Consider the following 21,645-nt stretch of genomic DNA (forward strand, 5'->3'; position numbering starts at 1 on the left):
TCTTTGTGAGCGGTCCTTTACTCCGTGCTCGTTTGGTTTTCAGTGGGAGTGGGGCAGTGGAATGGGTTGAAAATGCATTTAAAGCTTGTCTCGTGGAAAGAGCAGGAGATGCGGAGCTGCAAATCTGGTCTGGGGATTCCATGAGGCACCACTCTTGAGATCGAGACCGCACCGCAGGGTCAGGGCCGCAAGGACGCGTGTTCCAGGAAGGGAGCCGTCAGGGTAGCGTTCCTCTTGTGGTAGTTAGGATCATAGGAGAAGAGCAGAATGGGGCTTACTTCCAAAAGCACACGTATTTTAAAATTTTGGTGGATGGTTATTTTAGGATACGTGTGCCTCTTGAAGAGCTGTCTTAAGTGGAATTTGGGTGGGAAGAGGGAGAGTGTGAGTAACTGAACATGAGATTCCTCACAGGCTCTCATCTTTGCCTCTTCTTCTTGTCTTCTGTCTTCTCCTCTCTGATTCTCTTCACTCCCTTTTTCCAGAACCTTCCCCATCCCGTTCCATCCCAAACCCTAGCACCTACTCATTTCTTTGAAATTAGTTTTATTGGAAATGGTGATTTTAATTAAAGACTGGAAGAACCAGAAGGAGAGGCAGGAGGGCCTATCAGGTGGTATTCCAGGAAAGGCATGTTCTGCTGAGGTGAGCAGGCATGCTTAGGCACGTGTTTGTGTGAGGGGAATGCGGTCAGGGCTGGCTCTGTAGAACCAGGCAGAGATGTCCTGAGAACCGTGGTCATCATGAAGACACCAGCTGAGGGTATCTAGTGAATGTCCTGGAGTTGCCTGTAGGAAGGTTGTTGGTTCTTTTTAGGTGTGTTTTGTGGCTATCTTTTCTCAGAAGATGTTGAAGATTCCAGGAAAGATTGTTGAGGGCAAGGGGAGGGGTCACCTTTGGATTGCTCTAGGGAGTAGTGATTAAGTATAGTTTTTTAGAATTCTTTTGTCACTTCTGAGTTGAATTTTAGCGCCATTTCTTCTGGAGCGATATGGTGATAGGCAGTTAATAAAGACTTAGTTAGGTTAGGGGAAGGGTGGTTAGAAACTTAGATTTGGGTGCCCGCCATGGCGACGTAGGTTCTTACTAATGGCTGTGGAGGCAATAGGAGTGTGGGGCTGATCCTTTCATAGTGCACAAAGTTTCCTTCCTTCTCCCCTGGTGGTCAGGCCCCTCTCCACCCTCCACCCCACTGCGGCTAAAGTGTGGCCCCAGGTGTCACGTGGGGACTCAGGTCTCACCTCTGCCCTACTGAATCAGAGTGTGCGTTTTGGCAAGATCCCCAGGAGGGTGACTGATATGCCCATTTTGAAACCGATCTAAAAATACAAAGTTGGACCTCTAGCTTTGTACCCTCTCGTAGCTTTGTTTTCATCTTCCTTGGGCACCGTTCTCTTTAAGGAGCAGGCAGCTGTGCCCTTAGCAAATTGTGTTTGATTTCTTGCCACCTAGCCCCGTGCCTCCATTTCCCCCAGTTTCCCTTTAACCTTTGGGTTTTGTTTTGAGGTGGTTTCTGGGTTGTTTTTTTTTTTTTTGGGGTCCTTTCTTGACTGTAAGTGCCTTGTTACGTTGCTTCTCTTCCTGCCTAACATTCTGCTAGCTGATATTTAATTTATTCTCCCTGTTCTTCTTCTCTTCTTATTTTCATTCACGGCGGTACTTCACTTGTAGATGAGAAAGAGATTGTCCTGAGCAGGATACTGGCTCTTTACTAACTCCTGATGGGGCGCATGAACTCGACTGCTGTGGTGCCCTGCCCCCATGCTTCCTGTGGCTGTTTTGGTTTTGGAGTCTGAAAGTTCATCATATGTTTTAACCCAGAGGCTTGATACTAAATACTGCTTTTCTTAGTCTTTCTGAAGCTGCCCCCCTCCTTTTTTTAGATTGATTTGTTTACTTGAGAGCGTGCACAGGCATGGGAGTGGGGAGGGGCAGAGGGGGAGAGAGGATCTCAGGCAGACTCTTCTGAGAACAGAGACTGACCCTGAGATCCCAACCAGCGCTCTGATCTAGGCTCCTAACTGACTGAGCCACCCAGGTGCCCCTCTGACGCTGAGGGTGAATACTGTCTTACAGAAAATGTATGAATTACACACACACACACACACACCCCCCAAACAAAATACAGACCTTTTTAGTGCTTAGTATTTGAGAACTACTCTGTGTCTAAGAAGTTGATGTTAGAATTTTTTATGTGGGAATTGTAATTTGGGGCATAGTTGGTAGTGTTGGCTGTAGTTTAAATAATATATTCACTGGCATTTTCCTTGGGGGACTTTTAATTTCCTGTAGTGTTCAAAGTCCAGAGAAACCTGTAACATTCTACTTAAAATGTGATGGATATTTCCAAGTATGTTAATCTTCATTGGGGTTTGAACAAGAGCCACGCATTGCTATGATTACCTCTACAATGTGTTTTACAGTGGTTAAATGAGGAGCAAATTATCCAGAGACTTGTGGAAATAGTTCATCCATCGCAAGAAGAAGATGTAAGTTCTCTTGTGTGACTGTAAACTTGATTTTTTTGAAAAAGTGGAACTGTGTTTATTTGGGCATAGAGCATAATTGTAGGAGGCATGAAGGTAGAGGACAGGTAAAATCTGGCATTCTTTAAGTTGACAATTTTCTAATCACTAAAGGCTTTAAAAAATATTACATTTTGCTGATGCCAGAATATTTTTCAGAAACATGGACAGCAGCAGGCCCTGGTTCTAGCACCATCTTCTGGAGCTTGGAGCTGAATCTGCTTGCTTTTGTTACAGACCTCCTCTGTCCTACTTCTTTTTCCTTCTCTACACATCGTTAGCCCAAATGGTGTGGCCGCATCTGCACTTTGTTTTCTGTTCTGGCTGCGCCGTGCAGCAGCACATAAGAATCTTTGCCACCGTTGTAGCTGTGGAGTGTTGAGCCCCTGGCACTCGTACTTCTTGGCCATTCTTGGCCATAGGCACTGACAGGTTTGTCTTTGTCCCAGGAGCTGAGGGTTGACTTGGCAATAGGATTGAGGCTGCTCTGCAGTTTGCAGACTGATCTCTGTGCTGAGGGGATGCCCGGGGTCTCCTGGACTAGCCATTGGCCCCAGTGGAGGAGGGCCCCAGCTCTGCTGCTCCTTTAAAAAAAAAAAAAAAAAAGATTTTATTTATTTGAGGAAGAGAGAGAGAGCATGAGAGAGAAAGTCAGAGGGAGAAGCACACTCCCCATGGAGCTGGGACTCCTGGGATCATGACCTGAGCCAAAGGCAGTCGCTTAACCCACTGAGCCACTCAGGCACCCCCTGCCACTGCTCCTGCTGCCACCTTCTGTCGCAGCCCGAGCCCCGTGCGATTGCCCGTGTTTAGCCCTTTCTGCCTACAGACATGACAGCTCTGCGGCTCAGCCTCCTCTCTGGGAAGGAAGTGATTGTAGTAGATGTGCGGGCTGTGTTGTGGGGAGGTCAGGGGACCTTCCCGTGTGCCTTAAGTTGCCAGTTAGATTGAAGAGTAAGACGGTGGAGGAGGACGACAAAGGGGCAAAGGTACTCAGAGGATATTCCTGCTTATAAAGCTTGATTTAGCCCCTTCTCCTTGGGTGTATTCAGATACTTTGATACCTGGAATTTATATTTAAAATTCATAAAAAGTTAACCACTAAAGGTGCTGTTGGTTCCCTTTGGGATAGTGCATCTGTGGTTTGTTCTGTTAACATTCAGAACACAGCCCGGTGTGCGCCTGCGTCGGCTGCTGCGGTGGGAGCAGCCCTGCGCAGCAGGGGCCTGCGAGCTGGTGGGGCTGGTAGCGCCTCCTGTGCCCAGGGCGGGCGTTGGATGCTTCCAGAGTGCTGCTCCCGTGTGATTCAGGTGTGGCCGGTGCAGGCTGTGGAGAGTGATGATGGGAGCGTGGCCTGTCCCCTTCACAGGGCATACACGTCCATGGGCAAGGCTTGCCTGTTGCTAGGTTTGCACATTCTCAGACAGAAGAGCTGATTGCTCAATAGGAAATCATGCCAGTCTGCAGGGCTCAGGGGAAGCCCGTGTGCAGCTCTTCTTCTTTTTCTTTTCTAAAGGACAAAGCATTTGGAGCATTAACAGCTTCTTCGCCTGACTTGTAAGAAAGTTAATTTTGCCTCTGGACAGTCCCGTTGATAACTTCTGTTTTTTATTAAGTGATAAGTCACATGCTGAAGTCATACGGACCAGTTGATACTTACTAAGGAACGATTTGACTCCTCTAATTCTAGTCAGTGGACTTGCTACCCTGGTGTGTGTTGTCATCTCTGCTGGACATCACTCCCTGCCTGTCTTGGGCTCCAACTGCTCTGTCTGTGGGCGGTGCCCAGTGCCACGTGCCACAGAGCAGAATGCATTTGGGTGCTAAGATCTTAGATTTTCCTGTGAGGTAAACACACTGTACACTGGGAGACGATATAGTATTTCTTGCCCTTTGGTATATTCCAGAAAGCTATATTTGCTTTTTTTTTTTTTTTTTTTTTTAAATTTAAATCAGTGCTGATTTAAAAGGTGATTTATCAGCTTCCATGCTGATAAAAATAGAAAGAGTTGACCTTTGAACAACATAGGGGTTGGGGTGCCAACCCCCCATGAAATCGAAAATCCATGTAAAGCTTTCGACTCCATAAAACTTAACTGATAATAGACTGCTGTTGGCCATAAGCCTTACCAATAAGGCAGCCCATCAGTTAACACATATTTTGTGTATGTATTACATCCCATGTTCTTACAGTAAAGCAAGTTAGAGAAAAAATGTTACTAAGAAAATCCCAAGAGAAAATACGTTTAAATAAGTACTGTACGTATTAAGAAAATCTTTGTGGAAGTGAACTTGTGTGGTTCAAACCCATGTTGTTCAAAGGTCAGCTGTGTTTTGGGGGGATGTATTGTTTTCAAGTTCTCAGTTGTAGAAATTTTTCCTTGCCAGAACTTTGTTTTTTGTTTTTTTTAAAGATTTTATTTATTTATTGGAGATCACAAGCAGGCAGAGAGGCAGGCAGAGAGAGAGGAGGAAGCAGGCTCCCTGCTGAGCAGAGAGCTCCATCTGGGGCTCAATCCCAGGACCCTGGGATCATGACCCAAGCTGAAGGCAGAGGCTTTAAGCCACTGAGCCACCCAGGCGCCCCTCCTTGCCAGAACTTTGATGCCATGTCCCTACACATAGTGATCTCTTCTGTGCGGTATTGTTAGTGAAGCTCGTTGGCCTGGCAGGATCAGGTAGTCTTGTGTCTACCTGTGTTCCTTCTTCTTCTTTTTTTTTTTAACCTACATTCCTTCTTCTGAGCTTGACGTTTTACTCACCGCAGCTTCTTAATGGCCAGTGTTAATTTGTGTTATTTCTTAAGCAATTTACTCGATAACGTTTTGTTATAAACTTGACATTTGACGTGTTTTATAGTTAAAATTGTACTTTTTTCCCTTAGCGGCATTCAAATGCTTCACAGTCACTTTGTGAAATTGTTCGCCTGAGCAGAGACCAGATGTTACAAATTCAGAACAGTACAGAACCAGATCCCCTGCTTGCCACTCTAGAAAAGTATGTTTAAAATTGTTCTTGTTCTTTTTTCTTATCTTTTTTTTTTTTTTTTAATTGATGCTATTTGTTGTGTTACCAGTGTGAGTGGTTGGTAAGTCCTCCATCTGTGGGAATCATGACCCTGCAAGATACCCTTGGGTGGGGGAGGACCGGCTTATCCGATCTCAGCCATTTGTGATGCCCAGTGGACACCTGCAGGGTAAGAATGTAAAGAAATGACATTTATGCGTAGACTTGGAGCTTTTGAAATAGCTATAAACTAGAATTCCGTTAAGCTGTCGTAAGATGGGGTAGTGCGTGCTGAGTGTGGGTTACTGCTCCGCAGGTCTTTGGTGAAGAATAATTTCATACGCAAACTGATTTGACCCATCATGGTCAAGGATTTTACCAGAAGTTCTTCTTAGGATTTACTGTGCCTTTGCAGCTGACTGGGGGCGACCTGACCAGACCTGATTCGAAGGGTTACAAGCCTTGTGTGTTTTTTGTCTGTGTACTGCTCTGTTCTTATTTTGAGACGATTCCTTGTGAGCAGCCATCTCATGTTTGGGTGGAAAATAGGAGGAGGATGGTGTGCTGTTTTGAAATTTGTGCATGGCCAGCCCATGGATACTAGCTTCTCTAGATTCGCGCATTTTCGGAAGGAATACCTGCCGTTGCACACGGGCACACATTGGGTCTGCGTGCCCCCAGTGAGAAGAGCGAGGAGCAAATTAGAGACGTGGTATCATTTTTAAAGTCTGTCATCTGAGAAGTAGAGTTGTATTTTCCCAGGAAAGGATTTGACTGATTCTCTGAAGTAAGCGAAACTTAAATTATCAGCTTCTAGGTAAAACGTCAGTTTCCTTCTCCACTTCTGTTATTCTTGGCACTAGGGCATATATACTCTTTTTGTAAATATAAGACATTCCACATTCAAATACTAGTAATTATAGTAGTGTAAGGTTCAACCATATAAAATTGCCCTTTGAGTAGGTTAAAAAAAAAGGTTGAACACCATCAGTCTCATGGTTCATGACAGCATTGTCTAATAGAAAGAAAAGTCAGATGTCATTTTAACCCACTGAGCCACCCCGGCGCCCCTCAGATGTCATTTTAAATGATGTAGTGGCCACATTCAAGTAAAAAATAGGTGAAATTAATTTTAATAATATATTAAATTGTTAAAAATATTTGAACAGATGTTTATTTTAAAAAAAAAAAATCACTGAGGTATTATACATTCTTTTCTTTGCCAGAGTTTTGGAAAGCCAGCGTGTATTTTACACTTAGGACAGGTCAGTTCACACTCGTTACAGTTCGAGTGCAGCAGCCATCTGGGACCGCAGGTTTCCCCCAGATGCAGGACCGGGCAGCAGTTCGTGCTGAGTTTCAGCACTCCCGGAGCCTCTTTCCTGGGGAGTGTGGCCCTGGAGCCTGGGTAGGGCCCAGTTGTACAGTTCAGACTGTGTCTTTAGTCCCAGTGATCAGGCAGCTCTAAACGGAACCATACATGGCAAGAATTGGGATTATTGAATATTCGTTGGAGTAAATGTCTTCAGAATCATGGTCATGATGAGTTAGGGGTCTGAGGATATCACCGGAGTTGGCAGTGGGGAAACTTACTCTACAGCAGTGCCTCCTGCATCCTTCTTGAGAATGAGAACCAGCCCCCTGTAGTATAATCAGACATGCTTCCGTGTTACGGTGATTCTTTCAGTAGCTATTGATAAAGAAAATACACAGTGACCAAAGGCTTCTACGGGTTTGGTAAACTTATTAATCATAATAGCATTTGTGTATGGCTGATGTATTACTAGGTGATAATGTACAATATTTGATAAACTGAGAAATAGAGCAATATTGTATTATTAGGCCAATCTGCTGGCCGTACATAGTATTCAGATGACCCAGCTCTTTATATGGCCTAACAGCCCACAGTTGGGGTGCCACAGTATGTATAAACACTTAAGTGTATGTGTGCTGTAGCACGTAAACAAAAGTTCGAAACGAGCTCAGGTTAGAGAGGATTCAAGATGGGCAGACGTACCAACAGGTCCCTGGGAAAATGGATGCGAGTGTTAGGCAGCGATTAGCTTGGGTAGCAGTCAGGGCTTAAATTGAGTATATGCAGTTTAGTGGCTCTGGAATTCTTCAAAAGTCTAAAATTCCTTTAAAACCAGTTGTGTTAGAGAAGGTCGGACTGTGCCGCATTGATTCTTGATACGAAGGAGCTTAGAATGAGTTGGAGTTTGATCTCAGTCGGGCCAGGTTGCGTTCCTCTGACTACCCGTGTACAAAGCAGTCAAAACAAAAGTGCGCCGGAGTCTCAAGACCTGGTAAAGTCCTTGCAGGGCTTCGTGTGTAGAGCAGCTCCTGTGGGGAGTTTACTAATGCTGATCCGAGAACTTGGGTTTTTTTAAATGTGAAAAAAAAAAATCCATTTCTCTGACGTGTAAATAAATGCTTTTACTGTTGAAGGAATACGAAAGCGCTTGTTTTACCCTGTCTGAGCAGCTCGGTCCTTTGGTTCGTGATTCCTTCTGTAGCGGCTGATATTCTTGTGTTTAGATAAGACTCATAATACAGTTCAGCTGTATGTTAACATCTTGACCATCCGAGTTTTGCTGGTCATCATATCATTTTGTCCATTAGTGGGACGCTTTCATGGTTGTAGGCGACAGATGAAGCCATGAGCTAGGGAGGGCCTCTCTGGGAGCCACTCCCTCAGGCGTCAGTGTCTGTGAGCCTGTGACGCACTTGTGATAAGGAAGAACATTCCTCTGGAACGAGAAGGTGGACATCTGCGCCTGGACGCTGGGTCCATACTCTCCTGTGGCGTGAGGCTGCGCTTGGACGCTGGGTCCATACTCTCCTGTGGCGTGAGGCTGCTCTTTGAAAAACAGATGTATTTCCCGTGAAAAAGCTGCCTGTTTTCTAGAGGCCAGTCTCAGGCCTAGTATTCGTTCTGTAGACTTACTGTGTGTTGAGTGATTTTTATAGTGCTGTTTTGGGTGAAGGTCTCACCATTTTAGTGCCGGTCTGGTAGTTGAAAGCTTCTTCCAGCAAGGCAGGGGCCGGGGGGAGGGATCCTCTGAAGTTAGCTTAGATACCAGTTTTATTTGCTTCCCCCAAATACAAAGGAGATTCTGTCCTACTTGCTGCCTTAGCCTGGCAAGGGGACTGGTGTTGGGTCGCAGTGAACTGAACTGTACTGCAGGGTGGCTGGTGTCTCTGCTGGGTGAGCGGCAGGGGCAGCCCAGCTGTGTGTCCCGTTGTGAGGGTGAGGGTGGTCCCAGGTTTCCAACCACTCGGATTCTTAAAATTACCAAGATCCTAAGACACTGAGACCTTCCTTGAGAACGTCCATATAAATTACCTGACAAGTTACCCTTGTGTTTTACATTCATCGTGGCCTTGAGTGTGTAATGGGAAGAGCCTGTAGAGAACGTTTTGGCTCTAGTTCAGGCAGATCTGCTTCTTGCCTCCATGTTATTTTGATTGACCAAATTTTAATTGTAGGGTGAAATGCAACAATTGATCTTTTACATGTTTTAGATCTTAGTTAATTATACATTAATGCTTTTGTGGGAAGACATTTATGGGTTATAATTAGCCTTTTTGAAAAAGTCCCCTCATTTTGTGGGGTGAGGAGCTCCAGATTTTCTTACCACCCACAGCCGCCACCACCAGCACCCTGATTGGAGTGGGAGGTGACTTCCAGTCTGGAAATACTTGTTGGCTCTCGACAAGATCGGAGGCAAGCAGGGCCCAGGTGACTCTGCTGAGGGGAGGGAGTAGGAGAGTACCTGTGGGAGAGTTCGGTTTTGGAATAAGCAGGATCACTTGTCTGGTTTCATAAATGTATTAAAAGTAAAATGTTGTTACAGGAAACAGATATGCCCAAGTGGGGTTGAACCTTTTATAGAGTACTTGCCTTACTGCTACCATGCTCTTTTTCTCTGACATTACTGTTAATTAATCTGACATTACTGTTAATGTTACAATTAGCACCTGACTGTTGATTTGTTTCCCTAGGCAAGAAATTATAGAGCAGCTTCTATCAAATATTTTCCACAAGGAGAAAAATGAATCAGCCATAGTCAGTGCAATCCAGATACTGCTGACTTTGCTGGAGACGCGACGGCCCACGTAAGCTTTCCTTTTGTCTTACAAACGCTGAGCCATTTTGTTTTGCTTTTAGATTTCCTAGAAACTGATAAAAGTTGTTGGTTGATAAGCTTCGGTCTCTTGCCCTTAAACTGCAGGTGCTGAGCATGTCTCCACCGTAAGAACTCTGATTTAGTTTCAGTCGAGGTGGGCTGTAGGGATGTGGTTGAAGATAGTGTTTGGTGAGCACTGGGCACTGGCAGTGTTTGGGTATTTGCAGTTGTTACGAGAAGTAGCTACAATAAGAGGTGTCATAAACAAAATGTGTAACACAAGAGAATTGTGCTGTCCCGTTCAGATGGCAGTTCAGGAATGCTTTCTGTCTTGTGATTCTTTTCTGCACATGCTGACTTGAGTCTTCCGATGGGCTCTTCAGGGATTTCACATGTAAGGGCCCTGCGGTTCGTGAGGCTGCTTTCAAATGGGTGGGCAGAGGGCTTGCGACCTTGAAGGAAAAATTGGGGCCAAGTGTTTCAGAATCAGAAATACAGTCTGCTCTTCCCATGTATGTGCCCTGGACCAGCCAGATGATGTTGGTCATGTTACTCTTGGCAATTTATGTTCGGTGCTAATTCACTTACAGATTGTCAGAATTTTCTTATTTGTTCCCTGGAGCATGAGGGTTTGAAGAGGTGGGTATATGTGAGCGCTCCGAGAATATGTGGTTTAGAGATTAGAGTTTGTATTTTCTCACTCACTGTTAGATTTGTCCAGCGAACCAGAGGGCGTGAAGAGGACAGAGGAGGCTGCTGTCAGCATAGGAAAATCCCGGCCATCCAAGGTTTCTGGATGTACTTTTCATGGTGTCGTATCGGGTTCAGGCAAAGTAGTGAACATAGTCGTTCCGTTTCCCAAATTCCTGACCTCTGTTCCCGGTTTGGTTAGTGTTTGGTCAGCGGCAATGGAAGGCAGTTTGGGAGCAGTGCTTCGAAGATCTTGTACTTTGGGGATTGTGTCTGCGGTTATGACCATGTCTACATCTTCTCCTGCACACTCTGTTGTAAAGAATGTTACCGGTGACTTTTAAGGTCTTCATCAGGTGATGCGGGCCTGTCATCCTGCTCCTCGTGCTTCACGGCCGTTGTGCCGTCTCCTTGGATGGTTTGGACGCACCTGAAATGGTGCTGTGAGGCTTCTGTCAACTCCCCTGACTTGAGAAGGGAATAAATCTGAGAAAAAAGGTACATCTTCGCAAATGGAAGAAAGGAAACACAGAATCAGTTGTACAATCTAGAGCAGAGAAGATAAAACAGTAAGAAAAACAGTAGAAGGACATTTCTGACCAGAAGGAACTTGTCTTCAGATCAGAAAGTGACGAAATGCTACAAGCAAGATTAAATTTAAACGGAATGGGGGGGGAGGCGCTCAGATTTTAGGTTTTTCCCGATGAGATTTATGAGTCCCAAGAAGAAAGGACAGATCTTTGAAGTATCTGGATAAGAAAAAATGGGTTAACCACAAAGCAAATCAGATTACCAGGCCTCTCGTATGTGAAGCTAAATAAAGACGGAAAGCAGAGGGCAGGACTGTGCCCCGGCGTACTGCTGCTGACTGTGGGACATGTGCGGGCAGAGCAGGCCTGCCCCGACCTCTGTGACCTCAGCGACCTCAGCATTCCATCTGGCTTCTGTCCTGGCAAGAAGTACCTGAAGCTGGACTTGACCAAAACCAAACAAAATATTAAAGAACTTAAGGGAATAATACTTACAAAAGTGGTGATAAATGAAGTGAATAGGGTTTGAAAATTACTCGTATGAATGTGAAGATTAAATATTCAGAATGAATAATTGAATAAGTTACGTGTTGGAATAAAACAATACATTTTAGATTATTTTAATAAAACTCAAGAAATAAGGAGATGGTATTAGCTCTTGGCCTTACACCAAGGAGCTGGGGTACTTTCATAGTTTCATTTTTCATCTTAGTGAAATTAAGGGTTCAGGTACGTTTTCTATAAATGCAGAACAGTAGTAGGCTAGGCCACTCCTGGAGCTCCCTAGGGGACAAGGAGGTCAGAGACACCTGAGAGTTCTAGATGCCAGGGGAGTTTGCACACACCTGTAAGCTGTTCTCGGGGAAGCGGTGGTGGGGGGGCAGGCTGAGAATACCAGAGAAAGTGTCCTTGCAAAATGGGCCTCAGGAAACAGCAGCAGTCTTCAGGGGAAATGCACATGTCCCCACTATAATCCTTCCCCTGTCTCGTATGGAACGAAGCTCTTGGGCCACTAAGCAAAAATCCTGTGGTCATAAAGACACAGGTGAAGACACTGGTGAAGACCATTTGCAGTGGGAAGAAGGGATCAGGAAAAAATCTTCTAGGCCATGAGAGAGGCAGGGATACATTCTGGGCTCTAATGATTAGAGATCCCCACTGAAGGAGGGTCAGTGAGAGTTAGGGACCCTTTAGCTGCCTAAGACAGGCTAACCCAAAACGACACCTTTCCCTGCTGCCCCCATTCCATCAGGCCTCCAGTAACAGCAACAGTCAGCTGATGGAGGTAAGGCTGGGGGGGTGGTCTTTGTCAGGCTCAGGAACAAGCCTAAAGGGCTTAGCTTCAGCTAAGAGTAAGCTAAAGTGTGATGTGGAGAGCAACTTGGCAAACCAGCCTTAACTATAAATACAGAGTAACTTGAGACGCATTTGAAGTCTGTAATACGCTGAGGGGAATCAGTCCTAGCAAACCTAGCTCAGCTGTTGACCTCAGATTGATTTAAACCCTATGCTGAAGGTCTAGAGAGAAAGAGATGTGTTGGTTCCAGAAATAATGTTTACATTGGCTTATACTGCCCTACACAACTTGCCCACCTTTCAATCAAAAACAACCAAAAAGATAAACAAGATAAAAGGAATCTCAAAAAACTATGAGTACGAGTAGTCAGTAGAAAAAGATTTTAAGGGCACCTGGGTGGCTCAGAGGGTTAAGCCTCTGCCTTCGGCTCAGGTCATGATCCCAGGGTCCTGGGATCGAGTCCCGCATCGGGCTCTCTGCTCAGCAGCGAGCCTGCTTCCTCCTCTCTCTCTCTCTGCCTGCCTATCTGCCTGCTTGTGATCTCTGTCTGTCAAATAAATAAATAAAATCTTTAAAAAAAAAATAAAAAAAAAAAAAAAAAAAAAAGAAAAAGATTTTAAAATGCTGGAACTGTCTGACAGTGGAATTTAAAATAACCGATAAATATGTTAAAAGATTATGGGGGAAAAGGAACAGTATGTAAACAGGTGGGGGCTTTCAGCAGAGTGAGGGAAGAGCATAGGAAATGCCAGAACTAGAAACCACAGCAGAAATGGACAGTGCCTGTGAGCTTATTGGTGAACTTGGACTGACTTGAGGAAGGAATCAGTAATGGGACATTAGAAATTATCTACATTGGACCATGAAGAGTTAAACCAAAAACACTTGGTTTGTGAGCTACAAGGGTCTATAAGTAGCGATACGCCACTGGAAAAGAGGGTGAGTGCCCAGATCTTGGTTTCTCACACCATTCTCCAGAGAGAGGAACCAGAGCTCCTTGGAGAAATGGCCATTCCTGTGATGGGGGCAAGAGGAGCCTAGAGCATCGCGTAGTACAGAAATAAGGAAGTATTAAAACTACAAAACTTTGCAGTGTAAGTGGCAGGGGTTATGTCAGAGGAACGCAGGAGCCGGCTGAAAGAGCTTTCATTGGCCAAAGCTGATTCACACAATCAGTGACAACAGCATAATAATTGGTACAATAAAGTAAAGCTGTGTTGTCTTAGTACCCGAAGTACAGAATATGCACTGGTTCGTACTGTTAGAAATAAATGGAGGAGAAGGGACAGATGTCCCCTGGAGAAGAATTTCAAATGGTTCATGTAAATGCTTCCTCCTCAAAGGGGAAGAACTAAACTGCCCTCTTCTCAGTGTAGACCATGCGCTGTGACTCCTTCCAAAGAGTTCTTTGTGGAAAGGTAACAAAAAGAGCAACTTGTCAGTGACTCTGGCAGACACTTCCTCAGCTGGATAATCAAAGTGATGAGCCAGCGCTAAGTGCTGTTGACAGTTTGCACTTTTTTTCACGGGGTAGTAACAATGACATCTTACCTGTGGTCTCTCTCTCGGAGACCCTGTGATCATGAGGAAAACATAAGACGGATTCCAGTGAAGGGACATTCTGCAAAATACCTAACCAGTGAAGCCTGAGTAACTGTCACAGCCAAGAGGAGTGAAGGAGACATGACAACTAAATATAATGCAATGTCTTAGGTGGGCTCCAAAATGAAGAAAGGCCTGCAGGTGGAAACTGAGGAAATCTGAATAAAGTGTGGATTCTATGTATCACCCATGGTTTATTGGGACTTGTGTCATACTAGTGTACAATAATAATAACGGGAAACCGGGTGTGGGTTATGTGGGAATACTGTGTACCACCTTTGCAAGTTTTCTGTCAGTCGGGAACGGTTCTGATAGAAATGAAGAGAGCATCTGGAGAGAAGGCCGGTGGGAATGCAGAAGCTGGAGCAGCAGTGGCAACTGGGCTGCCCGAGTGACCCTTGCAGAGCCTTGCCGTGGCCACCTCACGGTGCACAGTCTTTTCAAATGCACATGGGACTTTTATCAGGGTAGACCAGAGTCTCAGCCATGAAACAAACCATAATGAGTTAAAATAATATACACAGTATTAATTCAGACCATAATGGGTTTAAACTAGAAATCAATAGAAAAAGATTGCTGGAATGAAGCAACACACTTTAATAAATAACCCCAGGGTCGAAGAGGAAATTAAGAGAAATGAGAAAATATTTTGAACTAACTGATAATGGAAATGGGGCACATTAGGATTTGTGGAATGAAGTGAGAGTAGAAGGAGGAAAGTTCTAGCATTAAATGTTTGTATATATATAGTTTAAATATTTTTATTTATTTAAGAGAGAGAAATCACAAGTAGGCAGAGAGGCAGACAGAGAGAGGGGGAAACAGGCTCCCCGCTGAGCAGAGAGGCCGATGCGGGCCTCCATCCCAGGACCCCGTGATCACGACCCGAGCCAAAGCCAGAGGCTTACCCCACTGAGCCATCCAGGCACCCCATTAAATGTTAAGAAAGGAAGACAGAGTTTAAGGAAGACAAAGTTTTGTGTCTGGGATCTAAGTTCCCACCTTAAGAAACTGGTGAAGAAAGAGCAGAAGAACCCATAGCGAGCAGAAGGGAGGAATTAATAAAGATAAGAGCAGAAAACAATGAGAGAGATTGAGAAGGGAAAAATAATGCAGAAAATCAGTGAGACCTAAATGTTCTTTCTTTGAAAGGATCAATAAAATCAGTTAATCTCTAGCCAGATTAATGAAGAAAATGTAGAAAAGATCCTCATTACAAATTGCAGGAGTGGAGGAGAGGGCATAACTGCATTCACACAGACATTAATAGTAAGAGGATACTCTAAATAACTCAGGTGACAGTTTCAGTGAGTTAGAGGGGATGGGTAGCTTCCTTAAAGGAGGAGTACTGCCAAAGCTCACTGCAGAAAGTAATAGGTAAACAGCCGTAGCAAAATTGAATTCCCATTTAAAAGCTTCCAACAAAGGAAACTCTTGGCCCAGATTGGCTTCATTGGTGAATTCCTCCGAAGATCTAAGGAACTTCAAGAACATGGAAAAGAGGACGTTTTCCAGCTCCTCTTAGGAGGCCATCATTACTTGGAAACTAGACCAAAATATTACAGGGAAGAAAACCACCACAACTACGCAGGAGCCTAGATGCAGAATTCCTCAAGAAAGTATTAGCAAATTAGACCCGGCAGTGTATTAAAAAGACAATATATCATGACCAGCTGTGGTTTATCTTGGGAATGCGAGGCTCGTTCACCCTTCCCAGATCAGTTAGTGAGAATGGCCAAAATCCAGAAGATGGACACCACCAGGGGCAGGTGAGATTGTGGATTAACAGGAACTCTTATTTGTGGCTGGTGGGGACGCAGAATGGTACAGCCACTATAGAAGACAGTTTGACAGCTTTTCACAAAACTAAATATAATCCAGCTCCTTGGTATTCACCGAAAGGAGTTGAAAACTGATTTCACACAAAAACCTGCACATGGGTATTTATGGCAGTTTTATTCACACTTGTCAAAACTTGGAAACAACCAAGGTGTCCTTCAGTAGGTGAGTAGGTAAATAAATCATGGTATATCCAAACAAATATTACTCAGTGCCAAAAAGAATGAGCTGTCAGGCCTTCAAAAGACACCAAAGAACCTTGAATGTAGATTACTAAGGGAAAGAAGCCAGTGCAAAGACTACAAACTATATGATTCCAAATACATGACTTTCAGGATAACGGAGAACTGGGGGGACCATGAAAAGATGAGGGGTTCGCAGCGGGGAGATGAAAAGGCAGAGCATAGAGGACTTTTAGGACCGTGAAAATAGCATGATGCCACAGTGATGGGTATGTGTTGGCATACGTTTGTGTAAATCCCTGGAATGTTCAACACCGAGAATGAACCGTGATGGTTGACTGTAGACTTTGGGTGATTATGTTGCGTCGTTGGTGGGTTCAGTGATTGAAACAGACCGCTGTGGGGGTGAGGTAGGGGGTGTTGGTAATGGGGGCGGCTGTGCGCATGTGGGGACAATCTCTGTACCTTCCCCTCCACTTTACTGTGAACTTAAAACTGCTCTGTAAAAATAAAGTCTCAGTGAAAAAAATCAGTCTATGTAACTCATACTAACAGATTAAAGAGGAAAGACCAGTCATTTCAGTAAATTCCTTTATAATGAAAACCTCTTAGTAAATTAGTAATGGATGGGATCTTAGAAATTGATAAGGCTTCCGTTAAAAACAAGTCCATAGTTGATAGCGTTCTTAATGATCGGAGACTGAAATGATAAAATCAAGAAACATTGCAAGGATCTTCACCATTGCCAGTCCCAGCCCGCATAGTAAGGCAGGAGAGGAAGACAGAAAACTGAATCTGTTTGCAGAGGTCAGGATTGTCTTCATAGAAAATCCTAAAAAAATACACAAAATAACCTCGTAGAACTAACAAGTAAATATAGCAAAATTATAAGATGTAATAAGGTCAGTATTCCAAAATGAGTTGTATTTCTTTATAATAGCAACAAACAACTGGAATTTGGAATTTTTATGAAATACTGTTTACTGTAGCACAGGGAAAACAAAACAGCTGGATGTACATCTGTTTACAGATACACTGCTCAGTATTGACGGGCTGGAAGAGTGCCTGGTAAATGGAGAGAGCTGCTGCGTTCATGGTTTAGAAAGTTCAGTGTTGGTGGGAGGCCACTTCTCCCCAGGCTGATCTGGAGTGTCTGTATAATTCCAGTCCAAATCAGAGCAGGAGTCTGCTAATTTCTATAGAAATTAGCAAGCTCATTCTAAAACTTACATGGAAATTCAAAGGAAATACAGTAGCCAGAATAGTTTTGAAAGAGAAAAGCAGAATTGGAGTGCTGGCACTCTCTGATCTAAGGCTGCGGTAGTCGGGACCAAACGAAAGGATAGACACACAGATCACTGAACAAAACAGTCCAGGAGCAGGCCCTCGCGGTATGTGGTCAGCTGGTTTTCGACAGAGATGTGGAGGCAGTTCAGTGTAGAGCTGCCTTTTCCACACATGGTGCTAGTACATCCATCTGCAGAAAAAGGGTGAGGGGCCTCAGTGTGTGCCTTGCCCATTACGCAGAAGCTACCTCAAAATGAATCCTAGGGCTAAATGTAAATCCCAGAACTATGATGTTCTAGGAGAAGGTAGAAGGAGGTCCATGGGCTATGTTAGGCAGAGATTTTGTAGATGTTTATCACCAAAGCCCGACCCATAAAACAAAAGCTGATAACGCGGATTTCATAAAATGCTCTTTAAAAAAAAAATTATTTATTTATCTCAGAATGAGAGAGAGAGAAAGTGCTCGAGCAAGCGTGTGCACACAGAGCTGCAGGCAGAGGCAGAGAGAGAAGCAGGCTCCCGACTGAGCAAGGAGCCCGACGCGGGACTCCATCCCAGGACCTTAGGATCATGACCTGAGCTGAAGGCAGCGGCTTAACTGACTGAGCCACCCAGGCATCCCCATCAAATGCTCTTTGAGAGACTCTGTTGTGGGGCGCCTGGGCGGCTCGGTTGAACATCTGGCTCTTGATTTCGGCTTTGGCTGTGGTCTCAGGATCCAGGGATTAAGCCCTATGTCCTCCAGCTCTGTGCTCAGTGCGGAGTCTGCTTGAAGATTTCTCTCCCTCTGCCCCTCCTCCTGCTGGAACTCTCTTGTTCACTCTCACACATACACTTTCTAAAATAAATAAATCTTTAAAACAAAAAACAAAAAACAAAAAACTTGTGAAAGGAAAAAGAGCCACAGACTGTCAGAATATTTCCAAATCATGTGTCTGGGAAAGGACTTAAGAACACTCAAAACTTTAATAACAAGGAAGACAGCCCAGTTTTTAAGGTCAAAAGATTTGAGCACTTAATAAGTAAAATGTATTTGTGTAACAGATACACACATGACAAATGGCTGTCATTTGTCATCACTGAAGTTCAAGTTAAAACCCCATTGAAATGCTGTGCTGCACCTTTTGAACTTGTATTTCTTTCCTGCGGCTGCTGTAACAAATTACCACAGACCGTGGCTTAAAGCAGCAGAAGTTCCTCTCTCTCTGTGAATGCTGAGGGTCCAGGATCAGGCTGTGAGCAGTGCCACCTGCGTCCGGGGACACTAGTGGGCGTTCATCCTCTGCTTCTTCCAGCTTCAGTGGCTGTTGGCCTTTTTTGACTTGTGGCCACCTCTCTCCTTCTTTACATCACCTTCTGTCTATGTGTCTGTGTCTCCTCTCTTTGGAGGACATTTGGGATGTCATTTAGGGGCCATCTGGATAATCCGGGATAATCTCATCGCAAGATCCTTAATTAATTACTTCTTTAGTCAAGGTAACATTCACAAGCTGTAGGGATTAGTGTAGACCTCTTTGGCGGGGCGGGGGCACCGTTCTGCCCACTACACAACCAAGCCAAACAAGCCAGACAGGGAGTCCTCAGTGCTAGCGACCGCGGAGAACGGCTGGAGGTCCCGCACGTTCCTGTTGGGGACGGAGAGTCCTAGGACCGCTTTCTCAAAGCGGTCCGCGGTTCGTACCGAGTTCCGTAGCCGTTCATTGTATTACCCAGCGGTCTCTTAGGTATTGTCACAAGGAAAACGTATCCCTCAAGACTGTGAGTGAATGTTTATGTTGCCTTTTCCATAATCACACAAAACTGTAAACAGTCCAGAGTGTCCTTAAACTGGTAACCGGATGAAGAGGCTGTGGCACCTTCAGCCGCGAGAAGGAACGCACTCTCATACGGAAAACATTCAGCACTTCTCGTGCCTTTCCACATGTAACGCAGTCTGGATTGAACATAGTTCTGCTTGGAAACATCAGCGTGGTTTTTGTTTTGGAGTCGGTGAATTCTTACACACATCTGGAGGAGTGAAAGTGTGAGAGCAGCCGGGAGATGCCGAGCGTACCAGTGATGAAGCGGCCTCCTGTGCGTCACACGCGCATCACTGGTTGAATGACCGTGGCGGTGAGGCAGCAGTTCGTTCCACACTGCGGATACGGGCTAGCGCCTGAGTCAGAGCTGGTGTAGAAAATGATGCTCACGAAGTATTTATTAAATGAACAAATAAGGTTTATATGAGTGCTTAAGGAATTCTAGTATATGGTTTTGTATGCTTTTTCACGTAAGGCGGGAAATGTGGATTTTTTATGAATGCGGTTTAGAAGGTGTCTCACCATTTGAGAAGTACCGTATCTGTACCTGTTTTGTGTGAAAAATAAGTTCCAGATGAATTAAAATACTAGAGGAGAAGTGTATACATACTCTTAGAATTATGGGCTTGTAAGGAACTTCTGAGCTTGGCTCCATGGATAGAAACTGTGATAAAAGCTGTATTGGGCCACATCAGTTATTTTCTAAACCCCTAAACATGAAAAGCACCAGAGCAAAAGTTCTTCCCATTCCCCTTTCCCTCCATCGAATTTCCCAATGCCGTTATGTGCGGCTCTGAATTAGAAGCGGTCTACACGTGTGGAGTGCTTTCAGAAAGTGTCCTAATAGCCGCTCTCCAGCTTTGCGTGAGTGCACCCCTCCGCGGTGGGCCCCGGAGAGACCGTGTAGACGCACCCGGTGTCCGTAGGGGAACACACAGCTAGTGCGTAGGGATCCAGGGCCGGGGCTCTGCCGCTGCGTCCTGGACTACTGGTTTGCCCTGATTCCCAGCTGACAAGCCACACCTACATTCTTAGGACCCCCCCCCCCCCTTAGGTCCTTCCTCCTCCCACTTCGAGACCCTGTGGCGCATGTGGTCATTAAGGCCCATTGGGATTGCGCGCCTCATTTTACTCGTAATGGGTTCTCCTGTCAGCAGTAGATTAAAATGAGTGCAGAGTGAGCTTTATGGGGCAGAGTGACTTATGCTTTTTAAATAGGAAACAGTGTTGGTTACCCAAGGAAAACTGTATGGAACAGATACAGGCTTGTTGACTATCAGCATCCCAAATAGCACACAGTGCGGTGTGCCCTCCAGTTCAGGGATCTGATCCCTTTCGCTTTCCACGCCTGCTGGTAGAGACCTGCTGTTGGTATCAGGTATAAAGGGCGTAGAAGGTTTGGGAGGATGGGAAGGAATCACATGTAACTTCTCGACTCTGTAGGCCTGTGGGTCGCAGGCCCTGTGGCTGCTCCCCAGCAAGCTTGTGTTAGACCCTCTTCCTGTCGCTCCAGAAATGTTGATCTAATCATATTTATGTAGCTTGTATGGATCTGCCTACATGCTGATAGGGAACACCTTAATTTGTTATGAAATTATATTAAAATTAACTTGCTTTGTTTTAAGATTTGAAGGCCATATAGAGATCTGTCCACCAGGCATGAGTCATTCGGCTTGTTCAGTCAACAAGAGTGTTCTGGAAGCTATCCGAGGAAGACTTGGATCTTTTCACGAACTCCTGCTTGAGCCACCCAAGGTAGGGCAGCTACCTTAAGCATGGCCGGGTCATGGCTGGCCAGGTCAGTAATTTGGTTCACACACTTGTTAGAAAGTAGATGACCTTGTGGGGAATGGAACTGGTGATGACCTCCAGCATGTACAGACCAGCCCTTCCAGCTGTTACTGCTTTCGAGCTGGTTTTTAATTGGCTTTTATCTGATGTAGTGTCCGTATTGATGAATGGAGTAGAATTAAAAATAAGCAAAATATTTATCTATTTCGGAAACAAAGCTTTTCTTTCTTTCTATAAATTCTGGGTACTTTTACGCCGGTAAAATAAACAGTCCTCACACTGTGTTGTTTTCACTTTTGAGTTTAAGTTAATCTTTTAGGAACTGATCTTTGAGACTGAGTTGCCTTATTCAGAGTTGGAGGGTGGGTCAGTCTGATGGACAGATACCTTGTTGAAGGACTAGTCGGCGGAGCGTGACTCGGAGTGCTAGTGTTTCCTTGGGGAGCACCAGCTTGCTAATCCGCAGCGACTTTACTCAGGGAGCCTGCCGAGAGCACGGGTGGCAGGCCCCATGAGGCAGCGCTGTCCACAGACCCCAAGTGCTAACCGCTGCTGCTCCCCAGCCCTCGGGGGCGGTGCGGAGATTAAGGTCAGGGTCAGGAGCTCTTCCTGTTAGACTCTGTGGAAGACGCAGGTCTGTGAGGGGTCCCCTGCTGGCACCAGTTCTGACATTTCCCTTTTTCCTCCTGCCCTCGGTCATCGCCAGCAGTGGCCTAGCTGCTGTAGTACGTGTCTCTGAGGCATCTCCTCTGCAGGGTGTTGGGAATTGAAGATCGTAGTTTTTCCCTTCTACGTGAGGTGCTTTCAATGTAGTTTAGCGTTTGTGGAGGGGGAACACAGAATCATTTGTGTCCTTGATGCAGAGAGTCGAGTTCAGCTTCCAGTTGATCTCTTCAGACGGCTGATGCCACCAGTGTCCTGTTGTCTTGTCTGTGTTTAGCCGGTGCTGCTGGGTGCGGGCCAGAGC

The 21,645-nt window shown here is 45.1% G+C and overlaps 1 protein-coding gene across 17 annotated transcripts in view; it reads left to right on the plus strand.

Moving 5' to 3' along the window:
* Positions 1-21,645, plus strand: part of PPP6R3 (protein phosphatase 6 regulatory subunit 3) — a 140,694-nt gene that overhangs the window by 75,329 nt on the left and 43,720 nt on the right. For all 17 annotated transcript variants that reach the window (XM_059149836.1, XM_059149852.1, XM_059149861.1 and 14 more), the window contains 4 exons: positions 2,424-2,489; positions 5,410-5,522; positions 9,537-9,650; positions 20,513-20,642. In XM_059149836.1, the coding sequence (XP_059005819.1) occupies positions 2,424-2,489; positions 5,410-5,522; positions 9,537-9,650; positions 20,513-20,642 (423 nt within the window). The remainder of the gene's footprint in view (positions 1-2,423; positions 2,490-5,409; positions 5,523-9,536; positions 9,651-20,512; positions 20,643-21,645) is intronic.

Source organism: Mustela lutreola, chromosome 1, assembly GCF_030435805.1.
Source record: "Mustela lutreola isolate mMusLut2 chromosome 1, mMusLut2.pri, whole genome shotgun sequence".
NCBI lineage: Eukaryota > Metazoa > Chordata > Mammalia > Carnivora > Mustelidae > Mustela > Mustela lutreola.